The sequence below is a fragment of the Triturus cristatus genome, chromosome 4_1, assembly GCF_964204655.1.
Source record: "Triturus cristatus chromosome 4_1, aTriCri1.1, whole genome shotgun sequence".
In the NCBI taxonomy this organism is placed as follows: Eukaryota; Metazoa; Chordata; class Amphibia; order Caudata; family Salamandridae; genus Triturus; species Triturus cristatus.
The window spans coordinates 461,438,263-461,464,858 of record NC_140585.1 but is presented as its reverse complement, the minus strand read 5'-3'; the positions used below and the strand labels follow the sequence as shown (position 1 = coordinate 461,464,858).

Sequence of the window (26,596 nt, the reverse complement as noted above, 5' to 3'; positions counted from 1 at the left end):
TCTACAAATAAAATTATGTTAGCGGCTAACTCACCCTGTGAAATTTTTAAAATTACTAAATCTCTTATGCAACTTCCTGAGCCCTCCTTGCCTCCTGAAAATGCTACAGGTCGTTGCAACGAATCGGCTCTTTTTTTCTATAAGAAGATTCAGGATATTTACTTGGCCTTTCCCCCTTTTTCGGCTTTAGAAGGTGGGGCGAATCCCCCTTTGACTAGAGATGAACCCCTTCCCTCAAAACGTTTTATTGACTCCATTCCATTGATGGACTTGGGAAATTTAAAACTGCAACTGGAGCGCCTTAAATCTGGTTACCCTAGTGACGCAGCACCCCCCCCCCCGCATCCTTAATCAGGTATTTGATTCAATTGCGCCTGTTATTCTTGAGCTAATAAATAGCTCTTTTTCCACTGGGATTGTCCCCTCTCTTTGGAAACAGGCTTGGGTTAGAGCCCTTTTGAAGAAGACCACCTTAGATCCCAGAGTGCTTGCCAATTACCGCCCTATTTCGTTACTTCCTGGGATTGCCAAAATATGTGAAAGGCATGTTAACTCTAGTCTTTCTGCTTTTTTGGAAAGCAACCATTGCCTTCATTCCTCTCAAACAGGCTTTAGGCCCCAGCAGGGCACTGAAACTGCCTTGCTAGCGGTTGTTGAGGAGTCGAGGAAAATCTTGGATGCCGGAGGCTCCGCTGCGATTATTCTACTTGATCTCTGCGCGGCCTTCGACACGGTAAATCACCAACGGTTATTGGCGAGACTTGAGGAAAGTGATGTGACTGGCATTTTACACAAATTGCTTGCGTCCTATCTCTCGGATACATCTTTTCTAGTATTTGAGAATAATGCTACCCCCAACTGGATGCCATTGCAGTGTGGGGTGCCTCAGGGCTCTTCTCTTAGCCCCACACTTTTTAATGTGTATATGCATCCTCTGGCTGATATCGTCGAGCCGTTCGAGGTTAAGATCATTACGTACGCCGACGATACTCAGCTCATTGTGTCCCTCAACCTGTTAAACAATAACAAGTCTATCCTGGCCGATTGTTTGGAAAAGGTTTCGGCATGGATGGACTCTTCTTTCCTTAAGCTTAATGCGGAACAAACAGAACTTATGTTTCTGGGAAAAACGATCAGCCTGGAGAGTGGTACTCTCTGGCCTAAATGTATGGGAGACATGCCGGCGCCTAAAGACCAAGTAGGAGTCTGGTTGGATCACAACCTTAGTTTCAAAACTCAGGCGTCTAGGGTCGCTGGCTCTTGCTATGCCATTCTTAAAATGATTCGAAGTATCTTGCCCCTTCTGCCTTTTACAGCCAGGAAGCTGCTGGTACAAGCACTAATTTTATCTAGGCTTGATTATGCCAATGTGCTCTACCTGGACTCTCCCTGTTCGACTATAAAAAAGCTTCAAACGGTCCAAAATTGTGCCGCATGACTTCTTATGAAGGTTCATAATAGAGAATCCGCGAAACCGTACATCAAGGGACTCCTTTGGCTGCCAGTTGAGAAAAGAATTCAATTTAAGGCGTTGTGTATTGCGCACAAATCTTTGGTGGCGAGCTCTCCCCCGATCCTTCAGTCGATTATTTCCTTGTTTGTCCCCAGAAGACCTCTACGATCTGAGTCGAAACATCTTGCTACTGTCCCTAGATTCAAGCGATCCCGGTGCGGGGGCCGTCTTTTCTCTGTCATGGTTGCTAAAAGTTGGAATCAGTTGCCTGATGTTGTTCATCTTGAGGCCAACCATCTTATCTTTCGCAAGCATCTTAAAACCTTTTTGTTCTCTTGAGCAGTTAGATGTGCAGTTTTAGGTGTGTCTTTTTTAGTGCTAGGAGGCCTTTGGTAGCCATGCGCTTTGTAAGTGTCTTAAAGAAAAAGAAAGAACCATCCATCCATACTGCCTCCATCTGCCTACCATCCTCCTGGCCTAGTCCAGACACATCAGACCAACACCTCACAAACTGACTCTCTTTATGAATTGCCTGAGAGGTATGATTATGCACCTCAAATGTCATTGCAGAAACTAACTGATGTCCAGGGCACACATTTTTTATCTACTCCTAACAATAAATGGTTTGACATTGAACATTGAACTGATTGATCGACTACATAAAATGATAAAACAAAAAGTTTGACAACTACACTCTCCTTCAGCCGTTGCATTGCTAAATGCCCACCCCTTTACACCCTACTCGACCCCTACTCCTATAGAACTGGACATTCACAACAATCTTACTGTTTTGAAGCATTAATCCATACACATTACCTGCAGTCTATACAACACACATGAATCCCTGAGGATCACAGATTCCACATTGTATTACAGCATCATACAGAGCCAGATGTCCTAAACACAATGAATGGTCAATCTGCCGAAGGAGCGTCAAAAGAATCACCTCTTCTAACCCTGATGGCCTATCACCCACACATAAAAGCAAAGCTGCCCTCTTGAACTTAGGTCTGCAGATTTTCCAGAAAGAGGAAAGTTGCACAGCGACAGCTTACAAATTGTCTCTATTCATTTGTGTTTGCATTTGTTAGCTTTATGCAACCAGACCTATTAGCTTTGGCAATGTTTGTTCAAGAAATCAGTGCACAACCAAAAGGCCTTCTACTTGCAGATATGCAACAAATTAAAGTTTTACACTGTATCACGAAATGCATAAAATGATCGTTATTGACTTGTCATTGCTCTGTGGCTTTGCAAGTCATTCTCCGTTGCACTTATTCTCTTAGGGTTGTAACCCCTCTCTTCTTCTGGAGTTTACAGTCAGCCTCTCCCCGCAACTATTTCCCAGGCTCTTTTTCACTGGGAATCCAATCCTCTTCCCATGGCCCTCTTTTAATCAAGCTTCGTCCTCTTCCGACCCAGTCTTCATCTCCATAGGCAAGAATCTCATTCCATCCGCACCCCCCACTTTGTCTGTGAATCCAACACCATTTGTTCAGGCTTATGTTCATCAGGTAGAATGACTCCCCTTATTCAGTATTCCCATTTGCACCCACTGTTCTTTCGAGGGCCTAGCCGACAGGAGACCCTCTGCTGTACTTCTCAGTATTGAACCACTTTGCATCTGGGAAGTTGGCCGTTTGTCTGGGTGCATATAGATGCTATTGCTGACCCAGAGGGACCTCTAGATCAGAGGCACCAGGTGGTTGTTGGCCTTCAAAAAATGGAAGTAGATTGGGTCTCCCTGTCCTTCTTTGGACAATTCCTACGAATGCCTCCCAAGTGTTTCCTGTTCAGATTAGCCCACCGTTGCTCCCTTAAGGATGCTCTTCCTGGAGCCTGCAGTCCGCAATGCCGATAGAGTTCGTAGTGGGCTTTCACCATGCATATTATGCCGTCTCATTGTTTTGAATTAAAGTGCTTCTTTTTTGCATTAGCATAGAGAAATATAAGATTTTATTAAAGAAAAGGAAGCAAGTATACCACTCCTCTCTCCAGGGGGTACAGGGTTTATCAAGGAAGTAACTGTTTCCTCTCTCTGTTTAATAGTCTTCTCTCATTGTCAGTCTGTGGATTTCTTGCTACTAATATTTGTTTCTTTTTTGTAACTTTTGTGTCTTCAAATCCAGCACTTGTGCGTATTCACTATAGACCTGTTATGCAACTGCACCAACAGCTCATCCAGTCTGTGAAGTGTGGCCTTCCCTCCAATAACCACCATTGTACTCTCTATTGCCGTGTTGTGTGGCTCTCCAGTTGTAAGCCACCCTAGGTCTGCTCTTTAATTCCCGGTTTTATGTTACTTTCCAAATAATTGGGACTTGACTCTCCCTTGAAAAGTTATTCATCTTTTTCAGCAGCATAGCGCTCTCCAACTCCTAATGTTACTCGAGGACAGTGCCATAATGTGTCCTCTCCCAATATCGTGCTTTAGTTTTCTCCAGTAACCACCTGCCCCAGCCTCCCAGAGCAGAATTACACATGATGTTTAGCTAGCCACCCTAAACTTCCAGAATATCTGTAGTCATGCTACATCAGACATATCAGAATTCCTCGTGAATATTATCAAACAGCAGCATGCTCCACCCTATAGAGACCCTCTTAAAAGTGATGGCAAGTGGCTTATCCCACAAAGATAACAAGTCAATGTCATTGTTTGAAATGCCCAAACAAATTAGCAGTTTGGTACTGATAATTGTGTGAGAATATCTCTGGGATCCATCAATGTTGAAAGTATTTCATATTTCAATTTCGTAAATGTAGACAAGAGAACACAGACATTAATAGATGTTAGGAAGACACCTGCCTCTACATTTTCATCAAGACAGTCCCAGTGAGTTTTACAAACCCATTTACTTAGCATACTCTATCTGGACAACAGATCTTGCTACCTATTCCTTCGCTCACAGGGCTGGGCAAATAGTGCATCAGAGGTGCTATTCATTGTGACATTTGGATACAAGTTGTCCTAGGGGATGATGACCTCTACTATAAGCTAATTAAAACACTACATTTCAAATTGACATATTTTCCAACTCTATCATTTTAAACTTTCTGCGGTTGTTCAAAAACCAGTGTAGGTGCTAAATTACTCTGTCAATGTCAATATTTGGCATTGTCCCCAACATACACAGTTGACAAGTTCTTTGACTTGGTAACAAATGAATGAATATGATCATGTCAGATACCATATGTATAAGCAATCATCATTGTTGAGTTAAACGGAAATATAGCCTCAAATTCCCTAAGATCATACTTGGGCGGGAAACCTTGATCAAGTGCTCCAACCTTATTGCCTTAAAGTTATTAAAGAACTGTGGCCTTACATTTCAGATCATATGCAAGGGACACAAATGACTGTGCCTATAACTGATTTTTATAGCACTGTTTATCATAATTTTTGAAGGTAGACAATATTCTGCCATATTTTAAAGAGCATTTGTAATATTAAACTTTAATGAAATCTTCACGAAAAGCCAAAATCTTTCACACAACACCAAACACCTGCCCAGCAGTAAACACAAACTTAAAATATCTACAATATCCTATCCTTCATAATTATTAGGCTTTTCAACTTTGTACTGTATATTATTTAGCAAATTATTACACGAGATAAAGCATGACAACTAATTAAATTTCCCAATAGTTGTCAGTTGTGATCTTAAACAGAAGCAACAAAATGCAAAAGGATCATTTAAGGATGATCACAAGTTGGTCCAAGGTCAACATTAATTATAAAATGTGCTGCTGTTGGTCTCATCTTAGTGGGATGTAATGTACTAATAATCTACAACGTTTAGAAGGGACGTATAGTGTACACAATTAATAAACCAGGCATCCCTCAGCTGACTCCTAACTTGTTATGCACCATACTGTATTATGTCACCAACCCTAAAAAAAACAAAAAAGACCAGCAGGTTAAGCAGTCCTGGTGATCAAGGGAGTTGGTGATCCACTGCATTGTTGCTGTGTCTACCTTGAACTATCCAACCAGGGGGCAGGGTGGAGGCCTTTCCCCCTGGATTTGCTTTTATTAAGACCCATGGCATCCTGATACATCACTACTTGCATGGAACACTAATTGGCAGCCACTGAACTATGTATCATATATTGGCCTCATTACCACACCAAAATATTCTATCTCTTTTAAATAATATGTTTTGTGTAGGATATCACATAATATACACAGATTATAGAAAATATATACATTGTACAAACACATTTTTTCAATGTTAACTCTGCTGTAATACTGAAGATATTAACAAAGATGCATACATTTACAACCAACTAAATAAAATCAGAAATATATTCAGGTTTAGTGAATTTCAAGGCATTGTGAATCCATTAACAGAGCCATAGTCCTTTCATCATTATCTGCACCATAGTTATTAGAAAGGGAGTAAAGCAAATTGATAGAATATGTCTAAACCGTAGTTATTAGAAAGGGAGCACAACAAATTGATAGTTAGAGTATGTCTTAAATCACATTAAACTAAAATGAGTGTGATGATTTCTACATCCATACACCTTACAAGATTAGACCTGGAGGTGAAATTCCTGTCCGCTTGCGGAGTTTGCAGAGTTTTTTCCACTACCTGCTCTGTTCTGAAAAACTCCACTAGCATAGCGGAGCAGAGTTTGTTTCCTCGCTCGCACACGCCAACGTTAAGTTGACGAGCACAGCAAGCGAGAAAAGTCTTACTCCAGATCACCTCCCGGCAAGATTTCTTAACGCAGGTGGTCGCGGATTGCCGCTACAGATTGCAGAGAAAGATTTCCGTTCGCGTTAAGGAAGCTGCTGATCGAGTAGAACATCTACTCAAGCAGCAGAAGGAAGCAGTGCCCTCTTGCACTGTGCATGGTGATGTTCGTGCTGATTTTCCAGCGTCGGACCCGGCACTAAAAATTAGCACAAATGGGATGACCTAAGGCACTCTGCCACTTGTGGGACTCAGTACAAAGTAGCGGAGTTATTTGGAGCATAGCGAAACTCCGCTAACTCCATCCAGGCCTATCAAGATCACCTCAGACTACCATACAGTGTTGATCATTAAGGTTGGCAGTTTAGCCATTTCCTTATGGCCTACATACCTTTTAATGTTGGAAGTACATGGAAGTAGATTCTTTGAAAGATCAAGGGATTTACATTATGCTCCGAATTACAGCTTTCATTTTGCCCAGACCTTAAATTCTGATTTACAATTTCCTCATTCTAACAATTTCTTTCCAATGGGGGGCCAGAGAGCCAGGCTGCAAAATGGCCGCCACTGTGCGAGGCTTCGCTGGCCCAGAGAAGAAATCTGTCATTGATCCTTCACAAAGAGCTGCCAGCTGCGCTCTTTGGTGCTGGGTGTGATCTATGGCCCTTAGAGACTCGCTGACCTACATGTAGCTCCTGGGATGCCAGAGAGGATGTGATGATCCGGGACCAGGCCAAAGGCCTGCTGCTGGGCGGAATGCAGAAGTCTGGCTGTGCCCCCTCTAAAACCGGTAATTACGCTCCCTGCTTCCTGGATGGTGCTTCAGCATGACCAGACTGGGGGCAGGGAGTGTCCATTATCCTGGGAACCTCACTGTAGGCAGAGGTGGGTGCGGCAATGGAGAAGGGCTGCCGAGGCTTCTTTAGAGGCTGGGCCTTGATCCTTTACTCCCTGGTGGTGGCAGTGTGGGCCAGGTGACCACAAGGTGCTCGCTGCTGGGTTCCTGGGTGAGGCGGGCTCCCCTCCCCTGAGTCTGTGTTGCCAGGGGGCCTGATATCAGATGTCTGCCCACCCTGCCTGACCAGGCTGTGGCCTGTCTACTCTCATTGGAGGGCTGGAGGTGGGATGGGGTCCGCAAGCATGTTAGGCCAGAGGTGCCCCCTGGAAGGGAGGACCCCCATGCAAACCGGTCTGACGAGGCTCCCTCATGTCCCATGGTGGGACCAAGAGTGGCAGGGCCTCTGCAATATCACATTGAGCCATGACTTGTGGTACCCCCCTCCTTACTACACCACTTTGGCAGCATTTCTGCTCACTACCACACACTACCCCACGTGCACTGAGAGGGATCGGTCAAGGTAGAAATACCACTTTTATGCCTGCACAGATATGAAAGCCAGATAAACAGCAGCCAAAGCTGGTATTTGACAAATGGCGCACTTTGAAAGGCAGAAAGGAGGCTACTACTGGAGAGTCCACTCTTGATAGAGCTGCTGCAAGCTCACCTGGTGCCTTAGATGTTAAAGACTTACTTGCACAGGTGGAAAATGGCCTCAAGAGTATTGACTCCAAAATAGATACGCTGACCAGCTGGCTTGATCACATGGGCAATGGCCTTGACAGCCATGACGAGCGCCTTGCCCAACTAGAACAACTTGTTTCAGACTTGAAAGATGGAGCGGCAATGCACGCGGAGCAACTTTTACAAATGGAGAAGGTGCTAGCGGCCATCAAGGTAAAGAATGAGGATCTGGAGGCGCACTCAAGGTGCAATAACATCAGAGTGCTTTGCTTTCCAGAATTCACTGGCATAACAACACAGAGACTTACATGGAGACTCTCCTTCGCCCTGTTTGGTGACCAGTTGACCACAAAGTTTTCAGAGGAGCACATGCATCGCTCCTTGGGGCCGCGTCTCACACTGGGCATGCCGGTGCACCCCGTTATAGCATGCTTACTTCTCTACAGACACAGGAACACTAGTGCATGCCTCACAAGAGAAATGGGTGAGCGTCAATATCAAGGCGAAAAAAATCCATATACGAGGACTTCACCCTGGCGGTCCAATCGGACCGCAGGGAGTTTTTTCCTGCCAAGCATATCTTGATGAGGATGGGTGTCTACTATACCTCCTCTACCTGACCAAGCTTTGTGTCACCCTCAATGGCAAAACACACTTTTTTGCTACTCCAAAATCAGCAATGAAGTTCTGCCACAGACAGTTCTGTAGGCTCCCTGACATGGCCTCACAGACTGAGCCAGACCAATACAGTCATCTCAACAATAATGACTGAACTCCTACATTGCAGCCCTTGATACGCGCTCTCCGGGCCACTTCCCAGTGACGGGACGAGAGACCATCTACCTCTTTGTTATGCCCTGCGAATAATTCCCCCTAAACTAGTTGTTTGTTTCCTTACTCAAATGAAAAGGGGTTCTCTTCAACAAGTTGTGTATGTTGAATTGGATGGGGGGTTGAACTGTTGGAACGTGCAATTTGTTTGTGATTAGCATGAACTTTCTTTTGCTATCCAGTAAATCACATTTGCACCCTATAGACAACCGAGTGCATTAGGGTGGCAACACAACAGAGCTGCACCTGTATGGCCTAGTAATACTAAATTCCAGGCTGCCCTGACTGCTAGCATGTTATTGACCTGGAACATTCGAGGGTTTAGTAACCCGAGGAAGGTGAGGCAGATGATAGCATACCTTAGGTAGCACAGGGTGGACTTTGCCTCATTATAGGAGGTTCACCTTACTAAGGACACCTGGAAGCGACTTTGCTCCGGTTGGATAGTGAAGGTACACATCTCTACATACTCAGCATAGGGGTGGGGATCCAGTGGCAATAAAGACTCTGATGGAAACCGAGGGATGATATATAGTAATACACAGGGTTCTTTTGGGACAGTGCATCGTGCTCGTCTACGTCTATTGTCCAAACAATGGTTCCCTGGGCTTCTTTGCGGATATGTGGGACAAGATCGTTGCCCTTGGTCATTTGGCAGTGATATGGGGAGGGGATTTCAATGTTGTCCTTGACCCTTTATTAGATAGACCTCCCTCCAGCTGGCCCTATCCCATCCCCGGCTGCCTCTCAGATATGCTCTATCATGGGTGATTACAAGTTGGTCGGCGTAGGATAAGCTAGGCACCATTGCGTGGATGAGGGACTTGTGCCACCATCGCCCACAGAACCTGCTCACCAATAGATTATTGGGTCACTTCCAGAAACATATGTGGGCGCATTGAAAGCATTGAATGATTAGCCCGCATGCCATTGGCTCATGCACTGGTGGCCCAGACCCTGACATCAGGAGCGTCATTGAGCGTGCATTTAACTGGTGTCTCACCCACACACTCTGCTGGAGAGCTGCAGCCTTCCTCAGCCAAAAGCACCCAGACTATGCTGCAATACTACTCCGAGTTATATGCATCTCAGGGGGGCGTATCACCCGATGCCCTGACGGAATACCTTGATTCGGTACAACTCCTCCAGCTTGACAATAACCACAGGCTCTACCTAGATAACCCCTTCACAGTAGATGATGTCATCCTGGCCATCCGGGATACGGCAAGGGGTAAGGCCCCCTGCCTGGACAGCCTGACTTCTCAGTTCTATAAAGCCAATGCCGAGGACCTGGTGCTGCACTTATTGACAACGAAAGAGGATTCCCGGAGCATGGACCATCAACCCCCTTCACTAAGAGAAGCCATAATAGTTACGCTCCTGAAGCCCGAGAAGCCGCTGAATAAATGTGATTCCTACATGTCGCTCTCCATGATAAACCTACATAACACAATACTATTGAAATGATTGCTGCCCATATTATTCCCCTTCCTATAAGAGAAGACTTGTTGAACTGATAAGCATCCTATCATTCAAGGAGTATTGGGTTGTATGGTATCTCACCATACTCCCTGGGGGCATCAATAGTTTATGGTTGGAAAGAATTAACAGACAGCCATGATTGTGCAGAAACTCTTCCTAAATGGCTTCAGATTTCCTCCTATATGTGTTCTGTCCATTCATGACAATCAGTATTTTGTAGTCATTGATTGAAATTTTAGAAACTCGTCGAAACAACAGCAGCGCCTCCACGGAGCAGTGCAAAGCATTTACAATATTAACTAATTGAGTCTTGCATGTGATCAGGCTAACATGAGACAGTACTCCCTTTAATTCAAGTGGAAACATATTTGCATGACTCAGCACATTGGGAAGGCCTGCAAAGAATATACATTTAATATCACAATATCAGAAACACATCCCTACGTGGCATTTATTGGCTTTTGGCTACTTCAAGTGACCCTGCGCTGTGGCCTGTGCCTCGCGACCCTCCCTCGCTCACCTATATTCATGAAGTCAGAAAGTTAAGCTCTGGGCCAAAGCTGTTGAACTGGAATCATCATGGCCTGCTTCCACATGCCGCTCTGCAAGCGGGGCTTCTGGCTGAGCGCACCTTCTGATCAGACATTCCTTCGAGTTTAATGATCCATTCATCCACACAGACTCATCTGCCTTGCTGCCCCAGAAACACCACGGGAGAACCATATATTCCCCTTCGGATGCACAAAGCCATAGGCGGTGTAAACAGCTATCACTTTGTGTGCAAATGCTCATACAGCGCAGGCGGTTTTACTTCCTGCTTGTCAGCGTCGCAGCCGTGCTGAAGGGACAGCTCCCGAGCCGGCGGCACGTATAGCCTCGCCTCGCCGTCTGCCTAAAGATTGACCCGTATATTGAACACTGTCATAATGTCAATGTTGCTTCATTACTGTGCAATTACATTCCAGCCTGGCCCAATAACATTTTAAAACAATACACGGTGGCGAGCGGCTGAATATGAGAGGACCACTGATCACGGAAGGTCAGAGGTCAAATCAATCTAATTTCAATGTGTGTTGTAGAATAATACTGTTCAATTTACCTTTCAGCTATGTGTTGTGAATCCTACGTACGGACTTACCAGTCGCCCGGTAAAAAACACAAAAATAACGCCCTATGCTCACTGTGTGTGGGGAGTGCTACACCAATGAAAGCACTTGAACAGATGCTCGGGAGGCAGGATTGTGTCAGCAGTGAGGTGTGACAAGTTCATGCTGTGATTGCACCCTCGGTGTTCCGAACGTGCGTCGATTTTGGCACTAACATTTAGCGCACGGAGTGTAGCGGTAACATTTTACGCATACCCCAAAACCCTACCGCATGCACATGCAGTCCACTTCGCGACGATGAATTTAGAGAGACTGAGGGATTTAAGGACGGCCCTGGAAATAGACGCGGATTTGCCTTCCAGCTCCGCTTGCAACAGAAACGGCGGAGAGGCAGCCTGGGTGAAAGTGACCTCATTCTGCCTGAGGAAGCACATTTTCACAACCCGACCTTTGATGTCACCTCCTATTATTTATAGCAAAGAGGCACGAGGGAGGTGGCACACACACTGGCATCTCTGCACGACCACCTAAACAAAAGCGGTGCTGGCACACAGCTGCCCAGCTGCCCTGTCCTGGTCACCACATATGCGCTGGGCCAAGGAATCGACAACCAACCTGCTAAGGGGGCATGGGGGGGCTGGGAGGTCGCTTCCCGTCCTCTTACCTTGATGCACAGAAGGAGGCATATCAGGGGGTAAATCATCGGGCTGCCTCGCCCCTTTTGCCAATAACGGGGCATTGGCGTGAAATGGCAGCCCCTCCGCTCAGGCTCGGCTCCAAATGTTAACAATGGCGAATCGCAGCTGCAGCAGCATCAGTTGCGCCGGTCCGCGCGCCCGGCTCCCAGGGTGCACATAAATCCCGCGCCTTCCACTTATTTTGCGGTTATCTGAATGCCTGCGCTCCGGCGCGGCGTGCCTGCGGGTTCCCTCAGCAGAGACGGTAGGAATAGGCAGGGAGGGGTGCTCTCCGGACCATCTGCCCTCTTGGAAGCATGCTCAGCCGGCAACAGACGGAGGCAGCCGGGCTCCTCTGCTGGGCTCAGTGAGCGAATGAACGAGCCCTGCATTCCTCTCCGAGCGCCGGGGCTGTCAGCCTCCTCCTTGTTTCATAGCAGCCAGATCACCCCTCCCCCGAGAGAGAGCCTGCTGTCTATCGCCGATCTCTTATCTCCACGCGCCGCCGCCGCGATGCTCTTCATTTTGAAAAGTTACTTTCCACGTGTGCTGCTGACAAGACACATTTACTTTTCTTGGTACAGTCTGATCTTATTTTTAGCAAATGGGACGTCTGTGCTTTTTATTCTCCAGCGGGCCTTCTAGGTTTCTGTGGTGAACAGAAAAAGACACAGCGTGTTTCGTCTGCTAAATGTTGTATCTTATCTCTTACTGTCCTTCATTTCGCATTTTTCACGCCATCTCATTTATGGTGTATAGTTAAGCTCAGTGGCATCACTATTTTATATAGCGCATGCAGACCATTCAAAGTAGACGCAGCACTTTACTTGATTGAACTGAAAGTGGGACGCTTTATATAACATACCAAACTAGACATCGAAGCTCAAAACTCTCTTTAACTAGTATCAATTCGGTCATACACTTTGTGACTAAATATGCAGGTTCAGATTCCTGTTGCGTCACTGAGGAGGCATTTCTGTTTTACATTTACAAAAGTGCCCAAAAATGAACACACGGAAGATTACAGATGTTGAAGAAGCTCTCTGCTTTGATTCACTTCTCGTGAGAAAACCGAATTTACAATTCTACCAAACGAACCCGTGGGCGGGCACCTTCGAAAACTTGGACTTTAAATACGAGGTGCGTGGCTAAAACAGAAGGTGCTCGGCAAGTAGCCCTCTAATTAGATCCCCGCCCCCTACCCCCAGTGTGTGCCGACACATTTCACCGCATTCTTAATTTCAATCCAGACAACCCACCCTGCATGTCATTTTTGGGTGACAAGTAACACATCTTCACACACGACATTGTTTTAAAGTTTGTGTAGAATATTCGGGGTCTAAAGCGCATTGAGTCATGCGCCACGTGAAACGAGCACTGGGAACGTGAAGTTAAAAATACACTTTAAATTAAGGGAGTGATTGGTTGCTACTAACACTCTTTACTACACTATTATGAAAGGAGGATTCAGGTGGCAGTAGTGTGCGATAAGAACGTTGATACGTATTTGTTGAGTGGTATTCTGTGGTGATCATGTGTTCAGTGTCGGCTGGTAGATTTAAAAAGTGGTAGGCCACGATTTAAAGATCTGAGGCATAGCAAGCAAGCCCGCATAGTTAAAACTGAAAAAGGAGAGGGGGGGGGGGGCGGGGCTCGGGCTAGAATTTCAAGAATATATACAAGAAACAAGCCAAATGCTATCCCAGAGATAATAGTTTGTTTTCAAACCGCCTTACAGACCCGAGCACAGAGACACTCACACATAATTGATTTCTTAAATGTACTGCATTTCTGACACCTAGCACGTCATTCAGTCAACAGAAGTGACACGTTGAGGCAGTATAGAAGCACAACGAATACAGATAGCTAAAGATAGACCCCATTTCTGAGGAACCATGGAAGGATGGAATTCTGAGTCTTTTAACAGAATTCAAACTCATGATCTCCACCTCATTGCAAATGTCAGAGCCAGGTGTTAATTCACTAAGCTATCATGCTTTTTCAGCTTAAAAGGACTCTAAACTTAAAATCCCATTTTGCTATTGTATATTTCTTCAAATATGTCCTTATCCTTACACTGTCTGCCTCCAAACCCCTTGTGACAAATCACTCTTCTAGGAGTATTTCCTTTTGAATGCCATATTTTTGTAGTTATCTACTTTTATGTGCGTAGTGTCTAACAATAATGCTGTATGTCTCACATCTTCTAGAACTTTTGATTTGGGCTATAATAGCCCAGTTAATAAGGCAAATAGAAAAAACCCTGCCTGAAGTCGTAAATCAAAACAATTGTTACGCAGCCCTGCCTGTTTCTCTGACTGCCACTCTAAGATTATTAATTGCATAGTGTGAAACTCTCTGTTACCATCACAATGTTTGAGTTAGCCTCCAAAAATCACAATTTATTTATTTAGAACGTTTTATATTGCGTGAACATGACTACTGAGGGTAGCAGAGCGCTTTCATGCATCAAGAAGGGTAAAAGCAAACAAAACAGAATCAACAAAGTGAAATATTCACAATCATATATTGTCCGACATTCTAATGAGCCAGGCAGCTGGACCCAAAATCAACGTCTATTGCCCTAGTGACCAATGGAGAGGCCTTACTGAGGCAGAAATTTCTTCATCAAGATCCCTTTGACTTCTTTTTTGAAGCAGGCAGTGGAAGGGTTCACCTTGACTTCGGGGGGGAAGGAAGCTCCAGATCCTCGGAGCCATACCTGAGAAGGCACAATTGTAGGTCTTCTTTTCTTGAATTTTTGTGGTTTGAGCAAGAGGGTGCTGGCGCTTCTGGAGGCTCTCGACCCACATGAGAGCTCCACCTTTTGAGCGAGGTAAAGCAGGGTCTTGAAGTGGATGGCTTTGTGTGCCATGCATGCAATTTTAAGGTTATCCAAGCTTCATATGGAAGCCAATTTAGGGCTAGCAAGTCCGGAGAAATAGGGTGGTATTTTTTAATGCCAGTTATGAGCTTAGTAGCCAAATTGAGGGCAACCCTAAGAGAAGCCGTCTTCACTCTGGGCAAGCCGCACAGCGCTGCACTCCCATAGTCCAGCTTTGAGATCACTAATGCTTGCACTGCAACCTTTAGGTCTTGAGCAGGGAGATAGGGTTTGAGTTTTCTTAGGATGCTCAGTTGGAAGTTCGCTCCTTTGCTGAGGGAACTAATGTGCTTTTGCATGTTGAGCCTTTTGCTTAATATAATACCCAGAGAGGATACAGAATCAACGAGGTGAGGTCTACAATTAAAAGCAGTATGTTGATTCAACCATTGATCCATGACCTGGGATTGTTTGAGGGGTGAGATTAGGAGGAATTCCATTTTTAGAGCATTAAGCTTCAGGTGGTTACGTGTCAGCCAGCTTTGAGTTTCCCACAGAAGTGAGTTGAGGGACTGAATGTAATCGGAGGAGGTGATATTCAGGTATAGTTGGGTATCATCCGCATACATGTGATAGTAAATGCTGGATGATTTCAGAATTTCTGTCAAAGGCACCATAAACAGGTTAAAGAGCGTGGGGGAAAGCGCTGAACCCTGGGGAACCCCCAGAGTGACCGGAGCAGGATGGGACAGGGATTGGTTCATCTTGAAGCTTTGGGATCTGTTCTGAAGGAACAAAGAAAACCAGTTAAGATCAGGCCCAGACAGGCCCATCCTGTGCTCCAGGAGGTCAATTAGATTATCATGTTTGACTGTATCATATTCATTGACAATGTCAATGAATGTCAAAATATTGTATTTTGGCAGATTAAGTACATCCAGAACCTATTAAAGGTTTAGGCAGTGGCGCACTTAAATTCAAAGTGATGTGCAGTTATTCACATTGGATACCTTGGACGAAGATTGTACCTTCCATGTGCTCACATATCTCCTCTTCAAAGATTCGTAATTGTAATTGTAATTCTAATTATATAGCGCTTATTACCCCTGACAAGGCCCCCCACTCCTTCCTCCAAGTTTATTGCCCAGGGCGCTGATGTATTTCACTGATTTATAGGAGCTTGAAGGCTTCCAGCCCTTACAGAGTTTGATGTGATCCCACAAATTGTACCTGTGTATTTTTAATGCGTTATTCATTTTATTTTATTGTGAAGATTTGCACTGTGTAAGACATACCGTGGCACCTGGGAGCTTTACATGGGGACAAGAAAAAAGTGTTAAAGGCCGACTGTGCAAATAGAAAATGAGAAATATGAATAAAATGGCAGATATGGGATAAAAGTCTTTTTAATATCAAAATGCATATCATACTGTTATAACAGCTACATCTGCCACTATTACGTCCAGGGCCTTGCAGACATTGCTGTTCTTCATAGATATTAGAATTATACAGACTGCTAGGTTAAATGAATAACTATAGCATTTCATAAACAACAGAATAAGTGTTAAGTTATTAAAATAAACAGGTCGATTTTAATGAAGGAGACCAGCACATAGAACAGATCATGTTTATGGCACAAGATAGACATACATCATGCATAAACTCAGATACACATATGCACACATATATACCTACAACTACATGCAAACAATCATGCACATGGCACACACGCAAAAGCTATTAAAACAATTTTACATTGGTACTCTGAATTCGACCTCACCGTAATTCTTGCGCCTGGATTCTGACTCCCACAAATTGTGCCCCAGTATATACAAGCGGGAGCTGTCATAAATGATAGCTTTTGCTTGTCTTGGCCTGGAACACAAGCTACTGCCACATCAGATGCCATGATACGTCTGGAGGCAGGTTCTTCTCCACTAACCTGCCATCTGATAGGGTATAGGGATGAAGAGTGACAAGCCCCACTGAAGCTTCATTAGCAGATTTGCTGCACTGCCTGAGGCCAATGCTCCATGTCTGCTATCAACTGTGAATGTGTGAGGTGAGCTGAAGAAGTCACTGCTTGACACATGAAGTTTAAAAGGGGCAGTGGAGCCCCCCCTGGCATGATGTTACAGTTTAATTTAAAAACAGACACTCCTTTTCCTGTAAAAGTTAAACATCATTTCAGCAGGTAATTGGAGACAAGGCAGACCTGGTCCATTTGTTGGTGGTTCGCCACCCCTACGCTTTATGGGGGAACCAATACTGCATGTGTTCTATCGATTTTTAATGCTACACATTTTTGTGCTGTATTGTAATTGTATTTTTATTTAAATAGCACTTACTATCCCTGATGAGGCGTTAAAAGCATTTTTCGGAGAGTAGCATGCTATTCTGGAACCCAAAGAGGATTAGTGGCTGATTAGAATAGGGAAATATAAGTTGTTAATTTGGGCAGTGGACATGCACGTCTGTTAGTTTAATTGAATTGGATAAAGGAGGGATAGAGGAGGGAAGAGTCTAGAAAGTGTTATTTGGGAGATCACAGTAGTAAAATGAAGTTTGGGATGAGTCAAGGAGGGATAGAGGAGGGAAAAGCTAGAAATAGTTATTAGGAACATCACAGTAGTAGAATGAGGTTTGGGATGAACCAGAAAGTGGAGGCAGATGATATATTTATCGGGATATAGGATGACACAAATTAGTGCTTTGGAGAGAGCGTAGGTTTTTTTTCCTACAGCAGGAGAAAAGTAATAAACATATAGATACATACTTACATAGAAAGGGTATAGATGTATGAGGAAAATAATAAAGAGATACAAAGTTATATTGTATAAAGTTCCATATGTGCATGCATGGATAGATAGAAGCTCAGACTTTCAAGTGTTGCTCTGCGTAGAGCTAACTTGTGTATTTTTATATATTTTTATATTTATTTTAGCTTTATATTTCCCTAAATATTTCAATAATGAGGCACTTATTGATACAAATGTTTTGATCATATTTACATATTGTGATTGATTAAAAAAAAGCTGAGACCCATAAGCATCTAAACAATAACGTATGTGAAAACTATTCAGTGACCTACATACATGTTAAACATAAAGTTATATATATATGTATATACATATATGTATATATATTGTTGTGTAGTTTCTATAAGACCTATACAGGATCTGCGTGTTTGGTGTCCAGACTCCAGATCTTTTTGGTGTCCAGACTGATTCCAGACACTCCAACCGGGTATGTTGGCCTGTATATCAGCTAGCTCACAGTGCCATTGGAAACTCCTCTTACCAAGGAGAGAATAGTTCTTGGCAACTATCGAACATGACAACTCTGATCCCTCCGAACCGTGGAAACAGTGTAATACTTTTCGCTCAGTCATTCGTGCTCACTTACCGACACAGTATAATTAACAAGGGGACCCGATCAGGTAGCTTAGGACCTCGGGTAATTACTTATTTTAAAGAACAAAGGTCCTTAGCTTAATGATAATTAATGGATGGGGTGTGGAGCCATCTAATGCGGACGGAGTGGGCAGTGAGTTGCGGTTGGCGCAGTGAAGGTGTTGCCGGAGCACTCACTAAGAGTTAAGGCTGACCTTATGAGTGGGCTCGTGGTGTGACAAGCCCAGGAAACATGGTATGTAGTGAGGTATTGGATCACCTGGGAATAAAGGAAAGAAGGTAGTGATGAGCGGCTACGTTGATAAGCCGAAGGTCCATGGTGTAACAGAGTACGGAGGCGGATTACCTTGGATTAGGGTATGGTGATCGTGGTCTGGGAGGATACAATCACGTTCTGTGTGCCCAGCCGGGCACGGCGTTTACGGGAGCGACGCAGGATTCGAGGCAGCAAGCAATGGCTGCTGATATGCGAGGAGCTGTGGGAGCGGGAGAGGGCGTTTATTTGGGGATACCGGTGGCAAAGGCAATGCCTGGTATTTAGGATTCAGTTTTAATGGCTTACCTCCATGGAGTCTCTTAAATATATATATAGAAACAGTCCTTTCCGCTCTTTTTTCAGCGCAGATAAATATATATATTCACTGAAAAAACCATAGGTTTCAGGCACGTTATAGTTAGGAATTAGCATTTACAAAACCTTAGAAATTCACTGAAGAAACCATGGGTTTCAGGGGCGTTATATTTAGCTGGACTTTTCACTGGTACAAAACCATTGAAATTCCCCCGTTATAGTTAGTTCAGGTAACTATAACTCGCGCGCCCGCAATGCACTGCTGATGACGTCACATATTACATCACTCATGACATGGTCAGTGACATCACTCATGACATCACTGATGACATTTCAAATGACATCACTGATGACATCACTGATGACATCATCCAGTGAATGTGTGTTTTTCTGAAAATTACATATGTTTTATATATGTATATCTCAAGGTCGATGGAAGAATAAATGGGTATATAAGTGTCTAAATGGATGATTTGTTTTTGAAAAATTGATTGTATAACTGACTGATTAAGTGTATCTTAGTGAATACAAGGCTTACAGAGTAATGTTTAAATATGTAAATATCTGTATCAGTCTCTCACTTTGTGTATAAGTGGCTGCATGGGTTGGTGAGTAGCTACATGAGTGTCTATATAGGTTATTAGTTGGTTTTTTGAGTATCAGTATGAGTGTCTGAGTGTCTGTATGGTTTGGTGGAGGGTATTACGTAGTGCATAGCTGCATGAATGAGTGACTCACTGTTTGTATGTGTTGAAGACAGCATGTGTGCAGGACTGTATGGGTGGATGAGTGTGTGCGTGGGTATGTTAGTGAGTGAATGACTGTCTCAATAGTGTATTTATGCGTAACTACATATGTTTTAAACTAGTATATGTGACTATTGGTGTATATAAGTGAGTATATGTGAGAGGGAGAGATTGGAAGTGTTCCTGTATGAATAAGTATGTGTTTCTATAAGTGATTGTTTAAAAGACTAAGTATGTGTAAGTTTCTGTAGAAGTAAGTGCGGTGGTGTGTGTATAACTGTATATGCAAGTAAATGGATGTTTGATTCTTTATTAACATGAGTGACTATGTGTGTGAGTAACTCTATGGATGAGTGGCGTTGTGTAACAGAATGTATAGGTGTATGAGTACTTATTATGAGTGAGTACATGTATGAGTGACTGTATAGGACTGTTGGTGAATGAGTGTATGTGTATGTGGATCTTAGAATTACTGAATAGGTTGTTGTAACTGGTATTGGTATGTCCATTGTTTTGAAAATGTTAGTTTCTATTTTTGAATGTGTGTTTCAAAGGTTATATTAGGGGGAGAGGAGGTCTGCCACTCTATCACAAGGATGATGTCATGAGTGATGTCATCAGTGATGTCATTTGAGATGTCATCAATCAATCAATCAATCATGTAACTTGTAAAGCGCACTACATACCCGGGTGGGTTTCAAGGCACTGGGGGTGGGGAAGATGTTACTGGTTGAAGAGCCAGGTCTTGAGTTGTCTCCTGAAGGTCAGCAGGTCTTCGGTTTGATGTAGGTGGAGGGGGAGGGTGTTCCAGGTCTTGGCGGCGCGATGGGAGAAGGATCTGCCTCCGGAAGTAGTTCTCCGGATGCGTGGGACCGCGGCCAGTCCGTGGTCAGCGGAGCGGAGTTTCCTGTTGGGTACGTAGAAGGAGAGTCGGCTGTTGAGATAGGCTGGGCCGGTTTTGTGGAGTGCTTTGTGTGCGTGGATCAGGAGCTTGAAGGAGATTCTTTTGTCGACGGGGAGCCAGTGCAGGTTCCTCAGGTGGGGGGTGATGTGGTCGCGGCTCGGGACGTCGAGGATCAGGCGGGCAGAGGCATTCTGGATTCTCTGTAGTCTGCTGATGAGCTTGGACGAGGTTCCGGCATAGAGGGCTTTTCCGTAGTCGAGCCTGCTGCTGACCAGGGCTTGGGTGACAGTTTTCATCGTGTTTGTCGGGATCCATCTGAAGATCATGCGGAGGGTGTTGAAACAGGTGGAGGAAACTGCGTTGACTTGTTTGGTCATGGAGAGTTTCGAGTCGAGGATGACTCCCAGGTTGTGTGCATGGTCGGTGGGGGCCGGGGGGGACCCCAGTGACGTGGGCCACCAAGTGTCGTCCAATGCGGAGGGATTGGACCCGAGGATGAGGATTTTTGTCTTGTCTGTGTTCAGTTTGAGGCAGCTGTCCTCCATCCAGTCGGCGATGGCCTTCATTCCCTGGTGGAGGTTGGATTTGGCGGTGAGGGGGTCCTTGGTGAGGGAGAGGATCAGCTGAGTGTCGTCGGTGTAGGAGATTATATTGAGGTCGTGTTGTCGAGCGATGCGTGCTAGTGGTGCCATGTAGACGTTGAACAGCGTCGGGCTGAGGGAGGATCCTTGTGGGACGCCGCAGATGATCTTGAAGGCCTCGAAGCGGAACAGGGGAAGGCGGACTCTCTGAGTTCTGCTGGAGAGGAAGGAGGTGGTCCAGTCCAGGGCTTTGTTTCGGATCCCTGCGTCATGGAGGCGCGTGCGTAGTGTGCGGTGGCAGACGGTGTCGAAAGCGGCTGAGAGGTCTAGGAGGATGAGGGCCGCCGTCTCGCCGTTGTCTAGCAGGATCCTGATGTCGTTTGTGGCGGCGATGAGGGCGGCCTCGGTGCTGTGGTTGCTGCGGAATCCTGATTGTGATGGGTCTAGGATGTTGTTGTCTTCGAGGTGTCGTGTGAGCTGGGTGTTTACTATCTTCTCGATGACCTTAGCTGGGAACGGGAGCAAGGAGATGGGCTGGAAGTTTTTGAGGTCGCTCGGGTCTGCTTTGGGTTTCTTCAGTAGGGCGTCGTTGATCTCTGCGTGCTTCCAGTTCTCAGGGAAGGTGGCGGTCTCGAAGGAGAGGTTGATGATTTTTTGCAGGTGGGGTGCGATGGAGTTGCTGGCTTTGTTGAAGATGTGGTGTGGGAGGTGGTCTGAAGGGGAACCGGAGTGGATAGATCCCATGGTCTTGATTGTGTCCTCGATGCTCACGTTAGCCCAGGTAGTCAGGGTTTCGTGGGTGGTGGGGTGCGGTGGGTTAGGTGTGGCAGGGGTCGTCCGGGGTCTGAAGCTGTCGTGGATGTCGGTGATTTTCCAGTGAAAGAAGGTGGCGAGTGAGTCGCACAGGGCTTGTGATGGTGGGATGTCATTGGCGTTGGAGCTGGAGAGTTCCTGCACGATGGTGAAGAGCTCCTTCCTGTTGTGCGTGTTGTTGTCAAGGCGGTCTGTGAAGGAGGTCCTTTTGGCGGTCCTGATGAGGTGGTGGTGGTTGCGGATGACATCTTTGTAGGCAGTGTGGCTGTCTGGCATCTTGTCCCTGTTCCGTGTGTTTTCCAGTTTCCGGCAGGTGTGTTTGGGGTCGAGGAGTTCCGGGGTGAACCAGATGACTCTTCTGCTGGTGCCTCTGTTGGTGGGGTTTTTCAGTGACGCGATGGTGTTGGCGCAGTCAGTCATCCAGCGTTCGAGGGAGAGTATACCATCATCCGGGTTGGTGGGGTTCGTCGGAGGGTTGAGTGCGAGGCTTGTCTGGAGTTGTTCTTCAGTGGGGTGTGAGCTGAAGGTGACGTGGGGGCTTGAGGAGAAGATTGCGTCAAGATTGTGGCCGGCGGTGTGGGTCGGCGTTATGACGAGCTGTTTGAATCCGAGGTTGGCGAGATTGTCGATCAGGGTGGAGGAGTTATGTCATTGTTGTTTTCCAGGTGATAGTTCAGGTCTCCGAGGAGGATGTAGTTGGTGGAGGTCAGTGCATGTGAGCTGATGAGGACGGCGATGGAGTCGCAGAATTGAGCCCGGGGTCCTGGTGGTCTGTAGACGAGGGTGCCTCTTAGGGTGGTCTTGGGGTCCGTGTGGATCTGGAAGTGCATGTGTTCGGCGGTGCTGAGGGTGTCGTTGGTGTTTGTAGAGATCTTGATGGTGTTTTTGTGAACAATGACGATGCCTCTTCCGGCTCTGTTTACGCGGTCTCTGCGGGTGATCTTGTACCTGTCTGGGATGGCTATGGTGATGTCAGACGCAGAGGTTTCATTCATCCAGGTTTCGGTCAGGAAGGCGACGTCCGGAGATGTAGTGTCGAGTAGGTCCTAGAGTTCGACGGCGTGTTTGTGTGCGGAGCGAGTGTTGATCAGGATGCATCTGAGCTAGTTGGTTTCCGTTGTGGTCGGTGTCTTGGCGCTTTCCTTGCAAGAGAAGTTGCAGTTCCGGCAGGTGAAGGGGCCGTGGGTGCGCCTCGGGGCGACCATGCAGCAGGTGTGGGTTCTTCCTGGGTTGAGAGCGATGAGGGTCTTGACGTCGTAGCAGAGGCGGTGCTCCTCGTGGCTGGCGCGGGGGCCAGGGGTTCTGGTGCTGGGCGCGGTCTAGGCACGGACGGGCACAGACGGGCTTGCCTTAGGCGCGCCTTCGGCACGCCAGCGGCGCGACCGCACAGCGGCCGCCATATATGTGGAGGTGGGGAGGGAGGAGCAGCTGGGAGGCGGGAGGCGAGGGACGGGAGCGGCCAATGGGCGCGGAGGGGGCGGGGCCGCAGGGGAGGCAGCGGCAGGGACGGAGGACAGGAGACCGGCGAGGTGGTACAGAAGATAAACGGGGCACAAAACAGGGTCACAGGCACAAATTAAGCACGCGGACGGCGAGGTGGTACAGAAATAAAAAGGGGGCACCAAACAGGGTCACAGGCACAAATTAAGCATGCGGACGGCGAGGTGGTACAGAAATAAAAAGGGGGCACAGAAGCGGAGCGGCGAGCGAGGGGCAGGGGTCACAGACATTTACAGGCACAAAATCAGGGTCACAGCGGTAAAAAGCAGAGGAACAGCACAAGGGAAATGGCACAGAGCAGAGCGGCGAGCGGGGGGCAGGGGGCACGGCAGTTACAGGCACAAAATCAGGGTCACAGCGGCAAAAAGCAGAGGAACAGCACAAGGGAAATGGCACAGAGCAGAGCGGCGAGCGGGGGGCAGGGGGAACGGCAGTTACAGGCACAAAATCAGGGTCACAGAGGCAAACAAGGCAAAGAGACAGCACAAGGGAAATGAAACGAACCTAAGGCCACCACTGGCCACCAGGGATGAGGCGCAGGTGGAAGCCTGCGGGTGGTGGAGGTCCTCGACTTCTCCGGCGGCAGCGGCGACAGCGGGGGTGCAGGCGGAGCTGCAGCGGGGGGGGAGCGACCTACCAGAAGGTCAAGTGATGTCATGAGTGATGTCACTGACCATGTCATGAGTGATGTAATATGTGATGTCATCAGCAGTGCATTGCGGGCGCGCGAGTTATAGTTAGCTGAACTAACTATAACGGGGGAATTTCAATGGTTTTGTACCAGTGAAAAGTCCAGCTAAATAAAACGCCCCTGAAACCTATGGTTTCTTCAGTGAATTTCTAAGGTTTTTTAAATGCTAATTCCTAACTATAACGTGCCTGAAACCTATGGTTTTTTCTGTGAATTTCAAAGGTTTTTTAAATGCTAATTTCTAACTATGCCTACAGAGATAGGACATGTGAAGAAAGAAGAAAAAACGCACAGAAAGATAAAAAAGAAATGCAGAAAGAAGCAACAGAAGTCCTCAAAGACGAAGAAAAGTGCAGGAAGAAGGATAACGTGCAGAAAGAACAAACAGAAGAGCAGAAAGAAGCCTCGTTGCAAAATCATACTGTTCCCTCAACTTTTTCAGTCGGATACTGGTGGTAACTGAGTCTGACTAACCAGTCCTAGAGCCAGTGCTATGTTAAAATACACTCAGAATACAATGAAAACACCTACATACACTAGGGAACACTATGCGTTGGGGTCCCCCTGTGATTAGCATGACCTCCTCTGTAAGCCCCTAGTATATAATAGGGCAGGGGATTAAAATTACCTCTTAAAACGCGCCACAGGGCGTGTTTGCACACGCCCCCTCCCTTCCCCACTGTGTAAACATGCCCTGTGGCCATTTTAAGTTGGAAGATTAAGTCCCCTTGAATCCTGAGGGTCCCTAGGGTCCAACTAGACCACTAGGTACCTCTAGTAAGCGCCACAGAGCTGCGTTGCAGAGAGATGTAAAAAGGGGCATGGCCTATACCACCTCTCTGCAACGCAGCGCAGTGGCGCTTACTGGAAGCACCTGGTGGGCTAGTTGGCCCCCAGGGTCCCTCAGGATTGAAGGGGAATTATTTCCCCAACTTAAAACGCGCCATAGGGCGTGTTTGCACACGTCACCTCAGGCCCCGTCCCCTCCCTTCCCCACTGTGTAAACACGCCCTGTGGCCATTTTAAGTTGGGAAATTAAGTCCCCTTGAATCCTCAGGGTCCCTAAGGGCAAAATAGCTCATTAGCAGTAGCGGCCCGTGGTGGGAGTGCTGCTGGGCGCTGACGTGGGGCGGGGGAGGGGCAGTGTGGGGGGTTGTAAACTACGGATTATGGCTGATTACTTACCTCTAAACATATAAATAAATAAAACGAAGTTCGTTGTGTGCACTGCATCGCATTTGGCGATGCAGCGCGCGCAACAAAATTCATTTTATTTATTTATATGTTTACTTACCTCTAATCAGCCATAATCCGTAGTTTACTACCCCCACCCTGCCCCTCCCCCGCCCCACGTCAGCGCCCAGCAGCACTCCCACCACGGGCCGCTACTGCTCACTAGGTACGTCCAGTAAGCGCCATTGCAGAGAGGTGTAAAAAGGGGCACTGCTTGCACCACCTCTTTGCAACGCAGAGCAGTGGCACTTACTGGAATCACCTGGTGGGCTAGTTGGCCCACAGGGTCCCTCAGGATTGAAAGGGAATTATTTCCACAACTTAAAACGCGCCACAGGGCGTGTTTGCACACGTCACCTCAGGCCCCGTCCCCTCCCTTCACCACTGTGTAAACGCGCCCTGTGGCCATTCTAAGTTGAGAGGTTAAGTCCCCTTGAATCCTAAGGGTCACTAGGGTCAAACTAGCACACTAGGTACCTCCAGTAAGCGCCACAGAGCTGTGTTGCATAGAGGTGTAAAAAGGGGTGTGGCCTCAGAACACCTGTCTGTAACGCAGCTCCCTGACGCATACTGGAGATACCTGTTGGGCTAGTTAGCCCTCAGAGACCCTCAGTATTGAAGGGGAATTAATTCCCCAACTTACAAGTGGCCAGGGGGTGCATTTGCAGAGTGCTGCAAGGAGGGGCCGTAGCCTCCGGCGCGATGCCGGTCTTTTATTTATTTAATTTTTTTAAGAAGGAGGGCTGTGTGGCCCCCCTCCTTTTTCTAATTTATTGGCCCTGGGGACCCCATCCCCCAGGGCCTGCACCCTAATTTTTTATGTTGAAAAAAATATATTTGGAAGGGGGCCGTGTGGCCCCCCTCCCAAGGCCTTAATCGGCCCCGGGGACCCCAACCCCCAGGTCATGGTCTTTTTTTTTTTTAAATTCTTTAGGAGGGGGGCTGCGTTGCCCCCCTCCTCAGGCCACTTATGGCCCCGGGGACCCCATCCCCCGGGGCCAGCCTTTGTTTTTTATTATTTTTTTATTATTTAAAAAATATATATATTTATAGAAAGACCTAGGACATGCTGGACAAACCGTATGTACCTATCACCATGACGATTTGCGTGATATTCATTAAAAGGCGACTATGCATACAATGAATCCACGTGGAATGTATTTACATCGCTAGTGAAGCTCTGATGTGTCTGACGCCCTACCGTGCCTAATCCTGGCGCCCCCGCCAGTGGGTACTCTCCAAGTAGACACCCTTGTCGTTTATTTATACAAACATGGGTAGCTATTGACGGGCACATTTAATACACACGCACACCAAGCCAATCAAAGGGGATTCGACAAAAATTCGACCAAACTATGCAAGAAACCCCCCTCACGGTTAATAAAACACACATCCACCGCCGGATGTGTAATACTTTTTATTTTACTCTCTGGAAAGGAGACGAACCACACTTGAGAGTCACAGCGTGCTCCTGGCTGAGCCCAATGCTCTGTTACACCCACCAGTGCCCGCCGAGTGCCACGCACCTCTGTGTGGTATTCCACCAGCT

The 26,596-nt window shown here is 46.5% G+C and overlaps 1 protein-coding gene across 6 annotated transcripts in view; it reads right to left on the bottom strand.

Moving 5' to 3' along the window:
* Positions 1-12,175, bottom strand: part of PTPRO (protein tyrosine phosphatase receptor type O) — a 922,864-nt gene extending 910,689 nt beyond the window's left edge. For 4 of the 6 annotated variants that reach the window (XM_085652636.1, XM_085652638.1, XM_085652639.1 and 1 more), the window contains exon 1: positions 11,759-11,982. In XM_085652636.1, the coding sequence (XP_085508762.1) occupies positions 11,759-11,833 (75 nt within the window). In that variant the 5' untranslated portion in view covers positions 11,834-11,982. Of the gene's footprint in view, positions 1-11,758 lie in introns of all 6 variants that reach the window. The other 2 variants (XM_085652640.1, XM_085652641.1) reach the window with 2 other exon arrangements.
* Positions 12,176-26,596: the final 14,421 nt, after the last annotated feature.